This window comes from Drosophila simulans, chromosome 2L (genome assembly GCF_016746395.2).
Source record: "Drosophila simulans strain w501 chromosome 2L, Prin_Dsim_3.1, whole genome shotgun sequence".
Taxonomy (NCBI): Eukaryota; Metazoa; Arthropoda; class Insecta; order Diptera; family Drosophilidae; genus Drosophila; species Drosophila simulans.
Window position 1 is genome coordinate 10,293,692 of NC_052520.2, and position 16,863 is coordinate 10,310,554.

The 16,863-nt window shown below is 41.9% G+C and overlaps 4 protein-coding genes across 10 annotated transcripts; 3 read left to right on the top strand and 1 right to left on the bottom strand.

The window, feature by feature from the left end:
* The first annotated feature begins 302 nt into the window (after window positions 1-302).
* LOC6731807 (28S ribosomal protein S7, mitochondrial) lies at window positions 303-1,202 on the top strand. Its single transcript, XM_002078906.4, has 2 exons — window positions 303-460; window positions 537-1,202. The coding sequence occupies exons 1-2, from the start codon at window positions 417-419 to the stop codon at window positions 1,147-1,149; spliced, it is 657 nt and encodes a 218-aa protein (XP_002078942.1). The 5' UTR covers window positions 303-416; the 3' UTR covers window positions 1,150-1,202.
* A 588-nt stretch (window positions 1,203-1,790) lies between these two features.
* On the top strand, window positions 1,791-6,519 carry LOC27206550 (protein daughterless). The gene is made up of 2 exons (XM_039290982.2): window positions 1,791-2,241; window positions 3,780-6,519. Exon 2 carries the CDS (start codon window positions 3,793-3,795, stop codon window positions 5,932-5,934), a length of 2,142 nt encoding a protein of 713 aa, XP_039146916.1. The 5' UTR covers window positions 1,791-2,241; window positions 3,780-3,792; the 3' UTR covers window positions 5,935-6,519.
* Window positions 6,520-7,626: 1,107 nt separating this feature from the next.
* Window positions 7,627-10,105, bottom strand: LOC6731810 (malate dehydrogenase, cytoplasmic). Its single transcript, XM_002078909.4, has 2 exons — window positions 9,956-10,105; window positions 7,627-8,727 (listed from the first exon to the last, which is right to left on the bottom strand). Exons 1-2 carry the CDS (start codon window positions 9,956-9,958, stop codon window positions 7,717-7,719), a joined length of 1,014 nt encoding a protein of 337 aa, XP_002078945.1. The 5' UTR covers window positions 9,959-10,105; the 3' UTR covers window positions 7,627-7,716.
* A 367-nt stretch (window positions 10,106-10,472) lies between these two features.
* Window positions 10,473-16,674, top strand: LOC6731811. Of its 7 annotated transcripts, none has more exons than XM_016179925.3 (17): window positions 10,473-10,739; window positions 11,797-11,981; window positions 12,041-12,154; window positions 12,206-12,355; window positions 12,417-12,512; window positions 13,082-13,300; window positions 13,369-13,486; window positions 13,542-14,453; window positions 14,509-14,643; window positions 14,746-14,781; window positions 14,852-15,049; window positions 15,116-15,394; window positions 15,462-15,526; window positions 15,589-15,652; window positions 15,711-16,118; window positions 16,196-16,351; window positions 16,420-16,674. In XM_016179925.3, the coding sequence occupies exons 2-17, from the start codon at window positions 11,877-11,879 to the stop codon at window positions 16,557-16,559; spliced, it is 3,195 nt and encodes a 1,064-aa protein (XP_016024500.1). In that variant the 5' UTR covers window positions 10,473-10,739; window positions 11,797-11,876; the 3' UTR covers window positions 16,560-16,674. The 7 variants fall into 7 exon arrangements, with proteins under 7 accessions (XP_016024500.1, XP_016024502.1, XP_016024499.1 ...); XM_016179927.3 differs by having other exon boundaries at window positions 13,369-13,462; XM_016179924.3 differs by having other exon boundaries at window positions 13,369-13,450.
* The last annotated feature ends 189 nt before the right edge of the window (window positions 16,675-16,863 follow it).

Consider the following 16,863-nt stretch of genomic DNA (forward strand, 5'->3'; position numbering starts at 1 on the left):
TGAATTCCTGTTCCTATTCCTGTCTAAAAAATTAAGTTAATGTTATTTTAAAGTTAATTTTAATGTACTGTAAAATTAATGTTTTTTTGAGCGATTCCAATTCATTAGGACATGAATTTCTTTGTGTTCGAAGACATAGGTTTCCTTAGGTTTCTGCTAATATACTATTATTAACTTTGGTGAAATTCATTTTCGTTTTATTTCTTTTGAAAGTGAGTACCGGTAGAACGGTACTTAAGCAATTAATTTAAAATATATATTTTTAATAGGAATACCGCAACTGATTTAGTTCATTTTTATTGCTTCAAAATTACTAAGCCCCATGGCGATATCTTGACACACCTACATGCATGCCGCAAATGTGCATAACATATAAATAGTTATTTATTTTTACCGACACACCAGGCAATGTAAACATGTCGTTTTTAGGTAGGATTGCAGAGAAAACTTCACGGCTCAGGTAAGTCCAACCGCTCTTATGTGTTACATATCTCTCTGCAATCAGAAATTACTAATGACCCATTTGTTTATTGTAGTTGCCTTCGATTGATGTCGGTGTATCCCACACACTACGTCGAACCAATTGTACAAAAAGATAAACAACAAGACCAAAAGAATGATCTGTCCAAGCTTTACCATGTGCCCATCAAGGCGGCGGTCAACAAATCGTCTGATACCATCTTCCACGACGATACAAAGCATAAAATGATCAATTATATAACGAAAAAGGGGAACAGTGCCTTGGCCAGAACGCTTTTGTCGAAGACGCTGGAGCTAATAAAACGCACCCAGACGGAGCACATGAATCTGGCCAAAGGGGAGAAGACAACCATAAACACCAATCCCGAAACGCTTCTACAACAAGCTGTTGAAAACTGCCGACCGCTCCTCCAAGTCACCGCCATAAAACGTGGTGGTGTCACGTACCAAGTCCCTGTTCCCATCACCACGAAGCGGTCATATTTTCTGGCCATGAAGTGGCTCTTGGAAGCTGCCCGCGAGAAGGAGCGTAAGGTGTCTCTGCCGGAAAAGCTGGCCTGGGAGATTCTCGACGCAGCCCATGGCCAGGGAAGAGTCATCAAGCGAAAGGACGATCTGCACAGGCAGTGCGAAAGCAACCGCGCCTACGCACATTACCGATGGAGCTAAATGCACAACGAACTGTTTTTCCAATGAAATAAACTTTTAATATTTCTGTTTAATATCTATGATTAGGTTTTGTGTCCGGGGAATGTCTGAAGAGAACGGAATATCGAAATAATTCCTGGATTCATGGGGATTAAAAAAGACTTTACGTTTATACAATTTTCTTATGAAGCTATGGTGCCATTATAAAAACACTTTCTTAATATTGTTCTTATTCGTTGTTTATATTCAATTTGAAAAATTTTGGATAAGCCAAATAGTTTAAAATTATTATAGCTTGATTGTAGATGTGTATAAATATCATTCAACCCTTGATTGTTGTTTGCTTGAGAAATAGTTTTTTGAAACCTAGTCTTTCTTTCTTACTATGTTTTTATATAAATTTACCTAACCTTCCTTGCTTCTGAATTTAATTTAAGATAATACCAGATTAAATACAGAGTCTCCACTTTTTAAAATTCCTATCTATTTAATTTCAGTATAAAATGCAATTTCATACAAATAAATTATCCTGCATGTGTCAAAAATATATTTTTTCAAGTGCAACAGTTAAAAAATGTAACCTGTTCATCGCGCAACCACAACGGTGTAAACGGTGCGTTAAGGTTGTCGAGTTGTACGTGTATCGAAAGGCCTATCGATTCTTATCGAATCGCAACGCTACAGATGACGCACGAAGAGAACAAAGATGGCGATCCCGAGCACACGAAAATTAAAACGAGCTGAATGATAAATAAAGAATTTTTTACCTATAGTTAAAATTCGCATAAGCGCAGTGAACTAAATTAGTTAAAAGAAGTGTCATGCATATTTGCAATGTGTAAACGAAGAGTTTATCGCAAAACGGTTTACTTTAGCTGTGCATTTTGATATAATCCCAAAACACATAATCTTACTACTAGTTGAAGTCGACTGGGCGACATTACAAAAAAAAAAGTTGGGTAAACTTATCAAACTGTTGTTGGAATCACAAGGATTCTCGGTATTAATACGAAAGAGATATGTATATGTAATACATACGCTGCTGGTGGCTCAACGTCAACACTCGCTGCAACAAAAGGAATTGCATACATAGAATTAACAGTGGATATTAGGGTGAGTACTTTTCACGAAATGTATTTTAATTCGGTGCAGGGTATGTTTTCTAGCCGTTCGATTGCACTTTTTATGCTGCCCATGGATCTGCATACGTTTATTTGTTGAATGTGTGTATATACCCGTGGGTACAACAGCCTTATGTACGAATTAATTCCTCTTAAATGTATGTGGATACCATTTTCATGATTCTGCATACATACACATGTATGTATGTATATGCATGTACGAATGCTCGTAAACAAAGTAACTACTTATGTACAAGCGAGTAAATGGGTGTAAGAGCGTATGAATTAACTTTATTCCCCAAATGCGTGTGCTAGTGTGTGTGTGCGTGTGCATTTGTTCGCTTGGGAAGTTATTTTAAGTTTTATTTTCGTGCAACAAACTCACGGTTTTCATATACCATGTACGTGTATATTTCATGTAAGTATCATGTACATGTGTTCATGGAAAATGTTGTGAATCAGGTGTAGAAACATTTCAAGAATCGGTATTGTGTTAGTTTGTTAAATAGATTAATATCGTTAATAATTTAATGGTCTATTTATTGTGTTCCGTGAGTTTTGAACAATTTGTTTATTTTTAATGTTTAACCTTTGCAAAACATTTAGCATTCAATGCGTTTAAACAAATACATTGAATTTGTTATAATGGTTATCTGTAAGGTTTGCCTAAGAATTTAAGTTTGATTAACTATTAATTCTGATATAAAACAAGTAAGGTCAGGAACATGGGCATGCAAAACAAAATATGTAAATAGAAATATTTTTATAAAGCATATTTTTTATTAAACCAACATAATATAATAGTTTTAGTTGTGCCAGCACACATTTTTAAACTATTTACAGGTAGGGCAGGTTGCAACACCTGCCACGCCCACTTTTAGGTCTAGTTCAATTTTTCTACTGCGCTTGTTGATAAGAATATAATCACTTGTAGTTGCATACTTTATGCCATTTAAGTATTTCTTTCTTTTTTTTTTTTAATTAAATTAATCTTATTTTGATAATTGGGTCAACAAATAAAACAGACTTCTTTAAAGTTTGGATCATTGTAAATTGCCTATTCATTTTCGCTGGCGCTAAAAGTAGTCAAGCAACTTTTTCCGCATTACTTGTGCAGGACTTGTACTTCGCCTTGTGGATTGGTCATAAAGCCAAAACAAAATCCCTGATTAGGTGGTTTTAGGATCTATTTAAGCAGAATCATTGGCTTAAAACATTTATCATCTTAATCATAGTCTCACAATGCTAAGGGAAGGGATTTAACTTAACATTCTATGCTGCTCACTATTCATTAAAAAAATTCGTGTAAACTATAAACACTTTGCATACAGGTTGCAGGTGATAACCTGTTGCATTAAATAAATTTAAAGTAAATTAAGTCCAACTAGTTCGCGGAATTATTATTATTTTTGTTAATATATGTTCAAATTTATGATCTAGTCTTTAGTTTTTCTTTTTCATGCAACCATTTCAGTATGCGAATTACACGTGTAGACAGCATTAACTTATGTCCCCCCCGTTGTTTTTCAGATCTATTGCTGAAATGGCGACCAGTGACGATGAGCCGATGCACTTGTATGAGGTGTTCCAGAACTGCTTCAACAAGATAGCCAACAAGCAACCGACGGGGACGGTTGGAGCGGATCGCGGCGGTGGCGGTGGCTACCACTCGCCGTACGGCAGCCTGGGCGTTGAAAATGGCATGTACCCCAGTGACTTCAACTCGATGCACGATGCCGTCAATGGCGGCAACAACCGATATGCCAACGCCTCGACCGTCGATCAGTATTTCGATTCAGCTGCCGCCGGCAGCGGAGGTGCATGGTGTCAGCCGCAGATGAGCAGCGCCAATAGCTACATGGGCCAGTCGGCGTATCAGAATAGCGGCCCGCTCTCTGGCCACTCGATAGACCAGCAACAGCAGCAGCAGCAGGTGCACCAGGCGGACGGACTCGGAATGGGCGGAGGTGGCGGTGGCGGCGTCGGTGCCGATGGTATGCACTGCCCGGTGACCACGGGTCTGCCGCCGATTAGTTCTTTTCGTGCCACCTCCGGTGGAATTGGAGGACCTGGTGCCGGGCAGCAGGCACCCGTTAACGTTAATGTGAATCCCCCAGCCGTGTTCAATTCGCCGCAGGCCCACAACCATAACCACACAGTACAAGCACAGCACAGTGCACTGTCCACGGCTGGACCGCTTGGCCATCACTCGCTCAACCACACGCCGCACGCACATTCCCACACACTCCCGCTCCCGCACGCCCTGCCCCATGGCCATACCCTTCCACACCCCCACCACAGTCAGCAGAACAGTCCTGCCGTGCAGAGTTCGGATGCGTTCAGTGGTGCCGGGGCCAGTGTGAAGGTGGCCGGAGCTGGTAATTCCTCGGCAGCGGCACTGCGGCAACAGATGTACATGCCGGCGGATCAAAGTATTAGTAGTTTCGGCTCGAACCCCTCCACGCCCGTCAACTCGCCTCCGCCGCTGACCCAGTCGGTGGTTGGTGGCGGCGGAGAGCCGTCTGTGTCCGGCGGCTCTGGTTGGGGTCACTCGGTGCTAAATGGCGGACCCAGCTCGAGCTACGCCAGCGAAATGGTTCCTGTGTCCAGCTTGCACACCATGGCCTCGGTGTTCCAGGGCGTTCGCATGGAGGAGCGACTGGACGACGCTCTGAATGTGCTGCGGAATCACTGCGAGCCCGAGATGCTGGCCGGTGTCAATCAGTCGCTGGCCTCGATCGACAACATTGATGCGTTGACCTCGTTTGTGCCCAACTCACCGTCGCATCTGGGTAGCGGTGGGAACTCGGGCTCGGTCAGCAACACGTCCAATGCAGCACTGGTGCACGAGGTTCTGGCCTTGGGCGCCGCTGCTGCCGCCGGCACATCCGGCCAATCGGTGGGCGGGGCAGGAAGCCTAGCCAGTTTGAAACTCGATCGCAGTGCGTCCACGTCCTTGCCTAAGCAAACGAAAAAGCGGAAAGAGCACACAGCCATTAGCAATTCGGTTCCGGCGGGCGTGTCCACCACCTCGAGTCTGACCAGCCTTGACATTTCGGACACGAAGCCGACCAGCTCCATTGAATCGTCGAATTCGGGACTGCAGCAGCATTCGCAGGGGAAGGGAACGAAAAGACCGAGACGCTACTGCTCCTCGGCGGACGAGGATGATGACGCCGAGCCGGCAGTGAAGGCCATTCGCGAAAAGGAGCGGCGGCAGGCAAATAACGCGCGCGAACGTATCCGCATTCGGGATATTAACGAGGCGCTAAAGGAGCTGGGCCGCATGTGCATGACGCACCTGAAGTCCGACAAGCCGCAGACGAAGCTGGGCATCCTGAACATGGCCGTCGAGGTGATCATGACGCTGGAGCAGCAGGTGCGCGAGCGCAACCTGAATCCGAAGGCGGCGTGCCTGAAGCGGCGCGAGGAGGAGAAGGCCGAGGATGGTCCCAAGCTAAGTGCCCAGCATCACATGATACCGCAGCCGCAGCAGGTGGGCGGCACGCCCGGCAGCAGCTATCACAGCCAGCCAGCGCAACTGGTGCCGCCATCGTCGCAGACCATCAGCACCATGACCATATCCCTACCCGTCAACCAGGCCAACAATGGCCTGCCACCCCACTTGCAGCAGCAGCAGCAGCAGCAACAATCACAGCTCGGACACGCCCAGCTTCCGCAATAGCATGCACCGCCCAGGAACCCCTTCTGGAAATCGTCGTCGTCCCTCTCTTCCATAAAAACCGAATGTATTGAAGGCTCCGCGGCCAAGTACTCAGATAACTTGGAACTGGAGAATCAGGTTTTAAGCAATATGTTCTGGCGTTGTCGTCCTCCCAAATTGCAACCACAACCCCTACAAAATGTACAACACTTTTAACACACAACAAAACTAAATGAGAAGAAACAAACAAACAAACACACACACACAACAAACAAAAACAAAAAAGATGAAAAAACGAAAACAAACGCCCAAATGATTGCCAATCCACACACAGAATTGCTCTTTTTAAAACGATTGTATATAGCTGTTCCATTACGTTTAACCTGGGAAGATCTTTTTCGTTTTTTAGAATGTTTGATTTTAATAATTATTTGTTTTATTTTGTGCGATATCACCGTAGCCATATTTTTTATATACAATTACATGCATACATAACGACATAATTAAGTGAAAATAGTTTTATAATAAAAAAAAAACACAACACATAGACTTACTTCTATATATTCCCGAGAGCTAAGGAATAAATATGTCCATATTAATATTTTATATTGCGTTACAATGTTCTTCTTATGTGATTACAGAGAATATTTGCACATTGCGGTAACCACGGAATTAATCGTTATCTAAGATTAGCTGGTAATTGTTGTAGTATCTTAAGGCTTCAAAGAGACACGTTCACGTGTTGTATCATTTAATTAATTATACACATAATTTCGCGCTAGGGTAGGGCAATCGGAATTAAGCGAGTGATGCCATTATAATCTATAACTGAAATTGCAGAGTGAAGCCAATTTGAATTCCCCGAATGTGTGTTTAATTTTACAGTGACAACAGCAAACTCTTTAAGCCACTGAATTCTTATGTAATACATACAAGTGATTCGAAAACTTTCTCGATGGTTTTCAGTCGAACTTTGCCCGTTCATTTTTTAGCTTTCGTATGTGTTTTACACCGCTTACGTACTTCATTGAAACAATTTACCTGTACAATCTTTAGACTTCTTGACTTCATTGATTTCGTTATGAATAAATGGTATAATATAATGTTTATACCTAATAATACATGGTTGAGCTGTCGATTTATTGGTTTTTGCTGCCAGAGGTTTCCATTTGATATTAAAGATCATTAGCTCGGGGATCCACTGGGTTCAAAAACCTTAAGTGATTTGTAAAAGTTCAGTTCCAGAGGGAATATGTGTTATAAACATTAAATGTCTTTCGTAGATCTATAAACATTTGAGATTATAACTCAAAAACGGTCAAACAATTGTGACTTGCCCAAATTTTACGTTACCCGAATAATTATCAATGATAAGGTATCAGGCTGTCGCAATTGCTTACCTCATTAAGATTTGATTAGAACTCTAATCTTATAAATATTAGAATTATGTTTCTTATTAATCACTGACCACCAAGGAATTTTACATAATTGCATTTGACTGGTGTATTCTACATGTAATCTTCAAAATTGACATGTAAAAATACTGATCAAACTGGAACTTTTCCATTCGTCTAGACATACATACATGTAGTTAAAATATGAAATCACAATAACTATAAACTCAACGGTCTACTATTTAGTTTATCAACCATTAAGCCTTTAATTTTATAATTCAAATCGATAGCAACAATTAACTTGCTTAAAACAAAACCATTCCAGAGCTATTTACAAAACTTTTATTGCCATGAACTTTGTTCCTAAATGCACAACTATGATGTTAGTAATTAACGTTTAAGGGTCGCATTACAAGTTAGACACATTCGAGTCCAGCACGGACAGAGCCTCGTCCTTCTCCTCCTGCAGCTCCTTGCCGGTAACGCTTAACTTGGTCTTAGCGAAATCGCTGAGGGTCAGGCCAGAGACGATTTTCCATTGCTTATTCTTGATCTCGACGGGGAACGAGAAGATCACATCCTTGGGCGATTCGTAGCTGCCGTCGGAGAAGACACCCATGGAGACGAACTGGCCGGGAGCAGTGCCGTTCCACCAGTCGTGCATGTGATCGCAAGCGGCCTTGGCCGCCGACATGGCCGATGACATTTTGCGGGCCGCAATGACGGCGGCTCCACGCTTCTGTACGGTTTCCACGAAGGATCCCTGCAGGTAGCCATTATCGTTGATCGCATCCACCACGGACTTGACGGTACCATTGGCGGTCACCTTGCCCTGTCCAGCATCGGGATACTGGGTGGAGGAGTGGTTGCCCCAGATAATGATGTTCTTGACAGCAGAAATGGGCACACCCAACTTGGCGGCGATCTGGGAGGTGGCGCGATTCTGATCCAGACGCGTCATGGCCGAGAAGTTCTCGCGCGGAATGGAGGGCGCATAGGAGGAGCAGACCAGGGCATTGGTATTGGCCGGGTTGCCCACAACCAGCACCTTGACGTCCTTCTTGGCGAACTTGTCCAGAGCCTGGCCCTGGGTCCTGAAGATCTTCACGTTGGCGGACAGCAGATCCTTGCGCTCCATTCCCTCCTTGCGGGGCATGGCGCCCACGAGGAAAGCAGCCGAGACATCCTTGAATCCAACAGCCGGGTCGGTGGTGGGCACCACCTCGACCAGCAGCGGTAGAGCGCAGTCGGCCAATTCCATGACCACGCCCTCGAGCACACCGACCATGGGCGGAATGTCGAGCAGGTGCAGCACGATGGGCTGATCCTTGCCGAACACCTCGCCGCGGGCAATCATGTACAGCAGGGAGTAGGCGATTTGGCCAGCGGCTCCGGTCACCACAACACGAATTGGTTCAGCCTGAAAATATATTCACTCGATTAGTGATAAAGTGTATTTCATTTTCCTTTTTCCATTTCTTTATGCAGTTTCTCTATTATATTTCAAGAATGTTCTTAGCTATGTTTAGATGCAGCTAAACAAATTATACTGTAATAAGGGGCGAATTTTTCATCCAGCCTTTGGCTTTGGATCTATATTTTATTTTTAGAATATATATATGCGAAAACTGCAAACTACTACACCATATATCGTATATATCCAGCTCGCCATTTCCAAATTAAAACCCATTTAAGTGCAATTTCAGCAAAATTAGTGCAAATATGATAGCTGAAAATAAACAAAAGCGCGACTAGGTTTTTTGTTACTCTTTTCAAGTGGCTCTATATCAGCTTGCATTTGTTGTTTACAATAGATAACATTGCTATAACTCTAAAATGTACTCTCCATTTAGATCTGAACTGGCATTTTCAATAGTTATAGATTTAATAAAGCATTTATAAGTGGTGGGCTTTGATTTTTGCTTGCTAGTGCATTTTCCGCCCATCCTCGTTACGCAATCCCAGTTAATCCTTTCCTTAGGGCACTAAAAGTAGGCCACTTGTGGCAATTGACCCCTATTCATATTTTGCCCTTTAAGAAAAGTTCAGTTTTCACAAAAATATAGCTTAAGATGGGAATTACAATCCATAACGTATATTATTTTATATGCATGTACATAGCTATATTTGTCATTGAAGAAGTTTGAAACTTCCAAACAATTGGAAGCGTAACCCCAGGGAGCATTTAGCATTTTTGATAAGATATGACAGATTTGAACTGCATGGACTTTGCTTCACCGCCTCCAATCATCCGGTTTATATAAGCCCTATCTGCTCCGGCAAAAGCTAAAAAAACATGAAAACAACATTTTTATCGCCGTCAATTGGCAATTAGCTAGGTTTTGCATTAATTTGATGCTTTTGGGGGCCTCTGCAAATGCAACATTTGTGCATACGTTCGAATTTACGTCACTAAGGTTTTTGGTTTTTAAGATTAGCATGGAGAGAGGTCAAATGAATGTTAAATTTCCAGAAAAATTATTGCGACCAATCACACATACCGTCATAACTACACATTATTGTGTGCGGCACTTTGAATGCATATGTATGCATATTCTTCACATTTGATAATCAAATATGCAGATTATTAATAATAATTTGATTATATATACTATACGGGCGTAGCGAAAAATTGCCGGCAAGCTTACCATTTTAGAATTTCACAGGTGCAACGCTCCACGGACGAACTTCAAGTAAAAACGTAAATAGGGATCGCCAATTGGGAACCTGTTACTTTTCACAATTATTTTCCAGTCACTACTTTTCGAATAAAAGTAGCCGTGACTCCATCGCGATACGAATGGCATCACGGTTTTTTGGCAAAACAAATCGATTATGTCGTTCCTTATAAATTTACTAAATTTTTAAGTAAGACAAACAGTTAATTAGTTCTGTTATAGTTGTTAAATTTTACACTAGCTCCAAAAAATGTTAACATGTATAAAAATAAATAAAACGATGATAAATGAAAAATTTATATATATATAGCTATTTAGTTTGTTAATGAAAACAAATACAATTTGCAGAAAAATCACCAGTCATCATATTTCTTTGTATTATTCTTGGTCACTTTGTTTACAAATACAAAATTAGCACCTAGCTATATTTTCATATCTGAAATATGCAAATGCAGTCGTGTAAAGTGATTCTTTCGCTTGCTGCTATCGATAGTTTGAGCTGTGGAAAAAAATCGAATGTTTCTTGTGGAAAAAATTGGAGTCTTTAATTTGGCGAATCCATTCGTTTACTTTGCGTTTATTTTTAGCCTTAGTACTTTCGTTTGATACGTTTGCTACCAAGTATTTATAAAAATTAAAAAGCGTTCAAAAACACAATTAACCACTGCAACGTCGTTTCATCAACTATTCAGAGTGAATAAAGAAAACCTACATCACACCTACAATCATACGTGTTACGTGTACATACATATGTGTATGTATATATACTCTTGCTTATGTACATTAAACATTTGTCGTTTTCCTTTCCAACCAGCCTTTTGTTATTGTCTAAAAATCGATTTTCGTTACTCTCTTATACGAGTACGTGATTTGCCATAATTAATAAACAATAAATCACAGCTGTGTGGTTTGGTAAATAAGTGCAGCGTGAATAATGTACGCTTATGTACATAAACACTCGCATATGTGTGCGTATATAGTGGATTAACAAATTGCTGATGTACAACTATTAAGTGGTTTTACAATGCATACGCAAATATCGATGTAAATTCTAGTAATTTTTCCTTATACCCACACGTATTGACATTTTGCCATATTCACACACATGTTCGGTTATTAAACCCTTGAAAATTGTACTTTCTTTTTGTTCGTGTTTTCAAGAGAGCTTCCGTTTTAAATTTGAGAACTTATTGATGTACGCAGGTAGTGCGTACATTTCCGAGTTGGTTTGATTTCTGTTATGAAAAGGTATCCATATTTAAAAATACTTTTTGTGTTTTGTGTCTGCGTTGTAGACATATGCGTGTATGTGTGTATATATACACAATAGAATTACCTGACGGTAAACACCTTCTTCAGCTCGCATTAAATTGTCTTTTTTCAAAGGTTGCATAAAGTCAACAAAACCACGAATACAAAGGGCTGTATGTAAACAATTTGGCACAAATCACAACTATCCGTAAAAGCCTTAAATATGCATATTAACGAAAGTGGTCAGCTACAGGTGCCAAATTTCCACAACTTGTTTTCGTAGTGTGCAAAATAACGCCAATGGTCCGGGTGATTCATCTAATGAAGATCGCATGCCTTCCTTGTGTATTAGGTGTTTTAGGCAGACAAAATCATATACGTATGGTTTAGAAGTACAAGATAAGGGGAATAACCTTCCTATTTCAATACAGGTTCATACCAATCTGATGGAAATCCATCCTACAAAAGCTATCCTTGAGATTTGGGATATACACACAAAACTTCAACCTATTCAAATATATATATTATTTATACCTATAAATTTTATTTACTTTCTACAGCTTGGTTCTCATCATTATCAACAATTTTATAAAAATTACAACTGCAAGTTCTTCATCACTAATCAACAAATCACCTGAAAATGAACGGCCTGAGCAGTAATGATGATGCAGTCGAGTGCCCTTTGTGTATGGAGCCGCTTGAGGTGGACGATCTGACCTTCTTTCCGTGTACCTGCGGATATCAGGTACATGCTGTCATTAAAGCCCCCTTATCAGCAGCGTATTCAAGTGCTTTTGCTTCCAGATTTGCCGATTCTGTTGGCATAGGATCCGCACGGATGAGAACAAGCTGTGTCCGGCATGCCGAAAGGAGTACCCCGAGAATCCAGCTGACTTTAAGCCGCTGTCGCAGGAGGAAGTAAGTCGTGGTCACCTCGTATTTATTCTACTAACTCCTCCTCTTCTTTAGATGATTGCCTTCAAGTCCCAGAAACGCCAAAGGGACCAACAACGAAAACAAAAGATCACCGAGAACCGCAAACACTTGGCCAACGTTCGCGTTGTCCAAAAGAACTTGGTGTTCGTTGTGGGCCTACCACCCCGACTTGCTGATGCAGACGTATGTTGATTTTGCGCCATAGATAACCGACAGCAACACCACTCACAATTGCCATTTTCAGATATTAAAGAAACACGAGTATTTCGGTAAATATGGGAAAATTCATAAAGTCGTTATAAATCCAAGTACCACGTATGCCGGGGTCCAGGTAAGAGTTGTAAGATTCAATTATTTATTACCTCTATACATTCATACATATGGCCCAATGGGCCAATACCCGAGTTGCTTAGTCATTTTTAGGTGGTTTCTATGAAAACTTTGATAATGGCACGTTTTCAATGAAACTGAACAGATTTACGTGTATCTACCAAAATTTATTTTCGATTAAAATGAATTTGAACCTTTTGTTGTTAGCTGCTCTGGTAAGCGAACATTGTTTATAACAACAAGTTTAAGTTTATTTTGTAACATTTTTTATTAATATGTGTGTATTTTTTTATTTTAGGCAAAATTGTGTGCGAAATGCAAAAATTTCTTGTTAATTTATGATTAAATGGATCGGAATTTACGTTCTGTTTCCGTGCTTATGCTAAAAAAACAACTTTTGACCAATTATGATAAGAGTCTATTTTAGAATAACCCCGATTATTTTATAAAAATCAAAAAGCGTAACATTTGATCAACCTGCTTTCTATAAAACTGCGAGGGTATCAGAGTTTTCGGTCCACCGAATCGCGCTTCACACTCTGCCATCCATAGCTTATTCAAATTTTTTCGATTTTAAAGGGTCCATCTGCTTCTGCCTATGTCACATATGTTAATAACTCGGATGCCTTGCGGGCCATTCAAAGCGTCAATAATATTATGATAGATGGGCGGCTCATAAAGACCAGCCTGGGAACAACCAAATACTGTAGCCACTTCATGAAGAACCAGCAGTGTCCCAAGGGCGACTGCATGTACTTACATGAATTGGGCGATCCCGAGGCCAGTTTCACAAAGGAGGTAAGTTGCGATATAATTAAACTACATAAAGGTGTCCGTATCTAAATGTGCTGATCTATCATTTAAAGGAAATGCATCAGGGAAAGCACCTGGAGTACGAGAAGCGCCTGCACGATACTCTAATTGCCTCATTGGGACCGAATGCAACAGGTATTGTAAACGGTAACGGAGCTTCTAAAGCAAATGGTAATTTCAGCCAAGCTACATACTAAATGTCTTAATAATGTCTATACCCAATCAGCCGCGATTCCATCGTCATCGTCAGCGTCATCCTCGTCCTCTGGATCGGGTACAAATGGTTCAAGTGCATCAGGTAATGCCCAGCAAAAGGAGGCGTGGCCCAGCTTATCGGTCTCGCCCATCAATGGCAAAGAGGCGGCTGCCAGTGCGACCAGTTCCAGTGGGAAGAGTAAACGGGAGAAGCTGCGCAACGAGAAGAGGCACGAGAAGAATAAGGCGAAGAATAAGAACGGCAGCAATACAAACGCCAATGCCTCGAACAAGGAGAACTATGTTCCCGAAACGAGAAGCAGCACAAGTACTGAGACATTCGCAGAGGCCACCGCGGATGCACCGGCTTCCACCAAGGCAGAACCGCCGCAAGCCTCTAGCAATCGATCGAGGGCGGAGCGTGGAAAAGATCGGGCCACGCCTAGTGCAAAGGAGCAGAAGAAGGGCAAGGAAGTTGCTCCAGCACCTGCAGCAAGTAAACCGGCGGAGCGGGTTGAAACGAGCGAGAGTACAATAAGACAAAAGAAGGCGGAAGTAACCGAAAGCTGTGAAGATAACTTACCACAAAAGAGATTAGCGGGAACAAACGTTCAACGATCTGTGAGCTCTTGTAGCGAAAATAGCGAAGGACACGTCTCTGAGAGTAGCTTAAGTGAGAAGAGTCTAACTGGTGATTATGTGGAGGAGAAGTGCAATAGTGTGAATTCGGAGAGCCAGCCAGAAAGTGTAAAGTTTCAAGAGGAGCTCGAAAAGAGCAACGAGGCTATTGTCGAGGCCGAAACGATTCTGCCAGCAGCTGAATCCTCTGAGGACATCAGCCCCGCTGCAGTGGCGCCCAGCAATGGAGAAGACGAAGGATGTTTACCCGTTGTTGATCCAGTCGAACCGCCGAGTCTGGTGGATAATGGAAGCAGAGTAACTGGTATGGTAACTTATCCATTAAGTCTACGACACTTTGCTAACACCTTTCGTTGCAGATGCGCTGTCTAAGCTCAACATTTTCGATGACACGCCTAGCTATTTCACATCGCCATCATTCCAGCAAGCCCCCATTTTGAAGAATAAGCTAGATTTGGAAATGCGACAGTCTCATTTACCTGACTTGGTCAACGGTGAGTTACGAATCTTTGAAAATAATCAGAATTCTTTTATTTATAAATGGAAATTTTCTCATTTTTCGGTTCTGCTAAAAAATATCAACGGGCTTAAAACAGACATTGATGGAATCCAAAAGGCATCCAATACAAACGGTAATGATTTCATTATTAAAGCATGTATTATTTGAACTAACTCATGTTTATTCCTAATTTGCATAAACAGAGTGGGAAGAAGCCTTCAAAAATGTGATGATGCGCAACACTAGGCACGTGGAGGAGCAACTGCTGCAGCAGCAACATTTGCAGCAGCAGCAGAAGCATCACCACCAGCAGGTGTTGCATCAACAGGAGGAGTTCCTTCGCATGCACGAATTACAGAAACGCAACAACTTTGCGACGCAAATCAACGGTCCTGCGAATGGTAAGTAAATTCCTAGTGTGATGTGTACTGAAACTTTTATAATTGTGTGTTTATTTCTTCTTTTAGATTTCCTTAGCCATTTCCAGGCGAACTCGCTCGATTTAAACAGAGCTCAAGCCCATGCAATCCTTCAGCAACAAATCTTGCAACAGCAGGCAGGCGAAAATCTATTTGGCGGCAACATGTCGAAGTTCTTTGATTTCCATAAAAGTCAGCAGCAGTCACACCATCAGTATCTAAATGGACATCCGCCTCAAATCAATGGGAATGGTGCTGTGCCGGAGCCGCAAAGAGTGGCGGCCTCTTTGGAAAGCAATCGACTGAATTCGCCTTTTGTCGAAAATGGTGGGACATACTTTACAATGAAAATGCTGGCCAGCCCGCAATAATAATATTTACTTTGTTATCCTAGGACTTATAAACTCGCAGCAGCAGCAACAACAAAAGCAGAGAATGATGGGAATGTATGAATTTATGGTAATGATCCCAAATGGATTTAAAAAGCAACATGCTAATATCATGTTTGTTTCGATTTCTAGCCTCCAAACACGCAATCTCAGCAGAATCGGTTTTCACAGAACTCGATAGTCGACGATGACTTAGGTAAGACCTTGTTTATATCTCATTTTGAAGCCTTTTCACTGATTGTGCTTGTTAAAAGGATTCGACCCCTTCGTTGAGACCCAAAAGGGACTAGCTGAACTTATGGAAAATGAGGTTGTCCAACAACAGAGTATTAATAATGAGAACCCCTTGCCGAAGTTGCCGCCACAGCCTCAAGTTCCACCCCATCCGCAATTGGTGGACAACCTGCAGCGAGCTCGCATGCCGCCGCCAGGCTTCAATCACGTCAACACATTGGGCTTGGGCGGTGCATCCAGACTGCAGCTCACCAGCAAAATAATGCCCTTCATGAACATGCCCGTCAATGGGGTGGGCAACAGCGGTGCCCAGGGACAGCACCAAATACCAATGGGTGTCAACTGGAATGCGCCGATGGGCATGCACCAGAACCCGGGACAGCCCGTGGGTGATTCGCAATTGCAGCATCCAATGGCTCACAACAAGGGTAAGCAATTGAAATGGTTACATCTTTTGGTACCGAGAAAACTGTTTGATCTAACTAATTATTTGCATTCGCAACAGTTTACAACAACAGTGATTGGACTTCAATGGATCCGGCTATACTTTCGTTTAGACAGTTTTCTTCTTTTCCACAAAACCAAATTCCCCCACATCCTCAGCAGCAACAGGATTTATTTTTGCAGCATTTGGCTCAACAGCAAAATTCCCAGAGTGGTGGTAAGTGGTGCAACCCAGAGCTTACGGATCAGCAGTCGATTAAAATGCATCGGATTGTGTACTTGCAGGTTTCAACAACCAGCCACAGCAAATGCTTCCTATGGGGATGCCCAATAGTTTGCTGAACGGACAACAAACGCAGCCGCCACAGGTCAATGCCAATGTTCAGGGCATGCTTGAGTTTTTAAAAAGCCGTCAATTCGTTTAGCTACAATACATATAAATAATACATTTGTTTACCTGTACTCTTTATTAAATATTTCTTAAAGTAAATATAGGCAAAATAAAATTCGAATATAATGAAACTACATGATACAAACAAACAGACGGTCCAGTGAAATTCAGCCTACTAAACGCATTTGTGCAGCAAGCGAATAACTTGGATCCCGTCTCCCCGCGCCGGACGTGTCCGCATGAATCCAATTGTAGTATCCAATGAACCCCGTTCAGGGTGTAGTCTGCTTGGCAATAGTGCAGCCCCCAGTGATTTTTCAAACTTGAAACCAACTCAT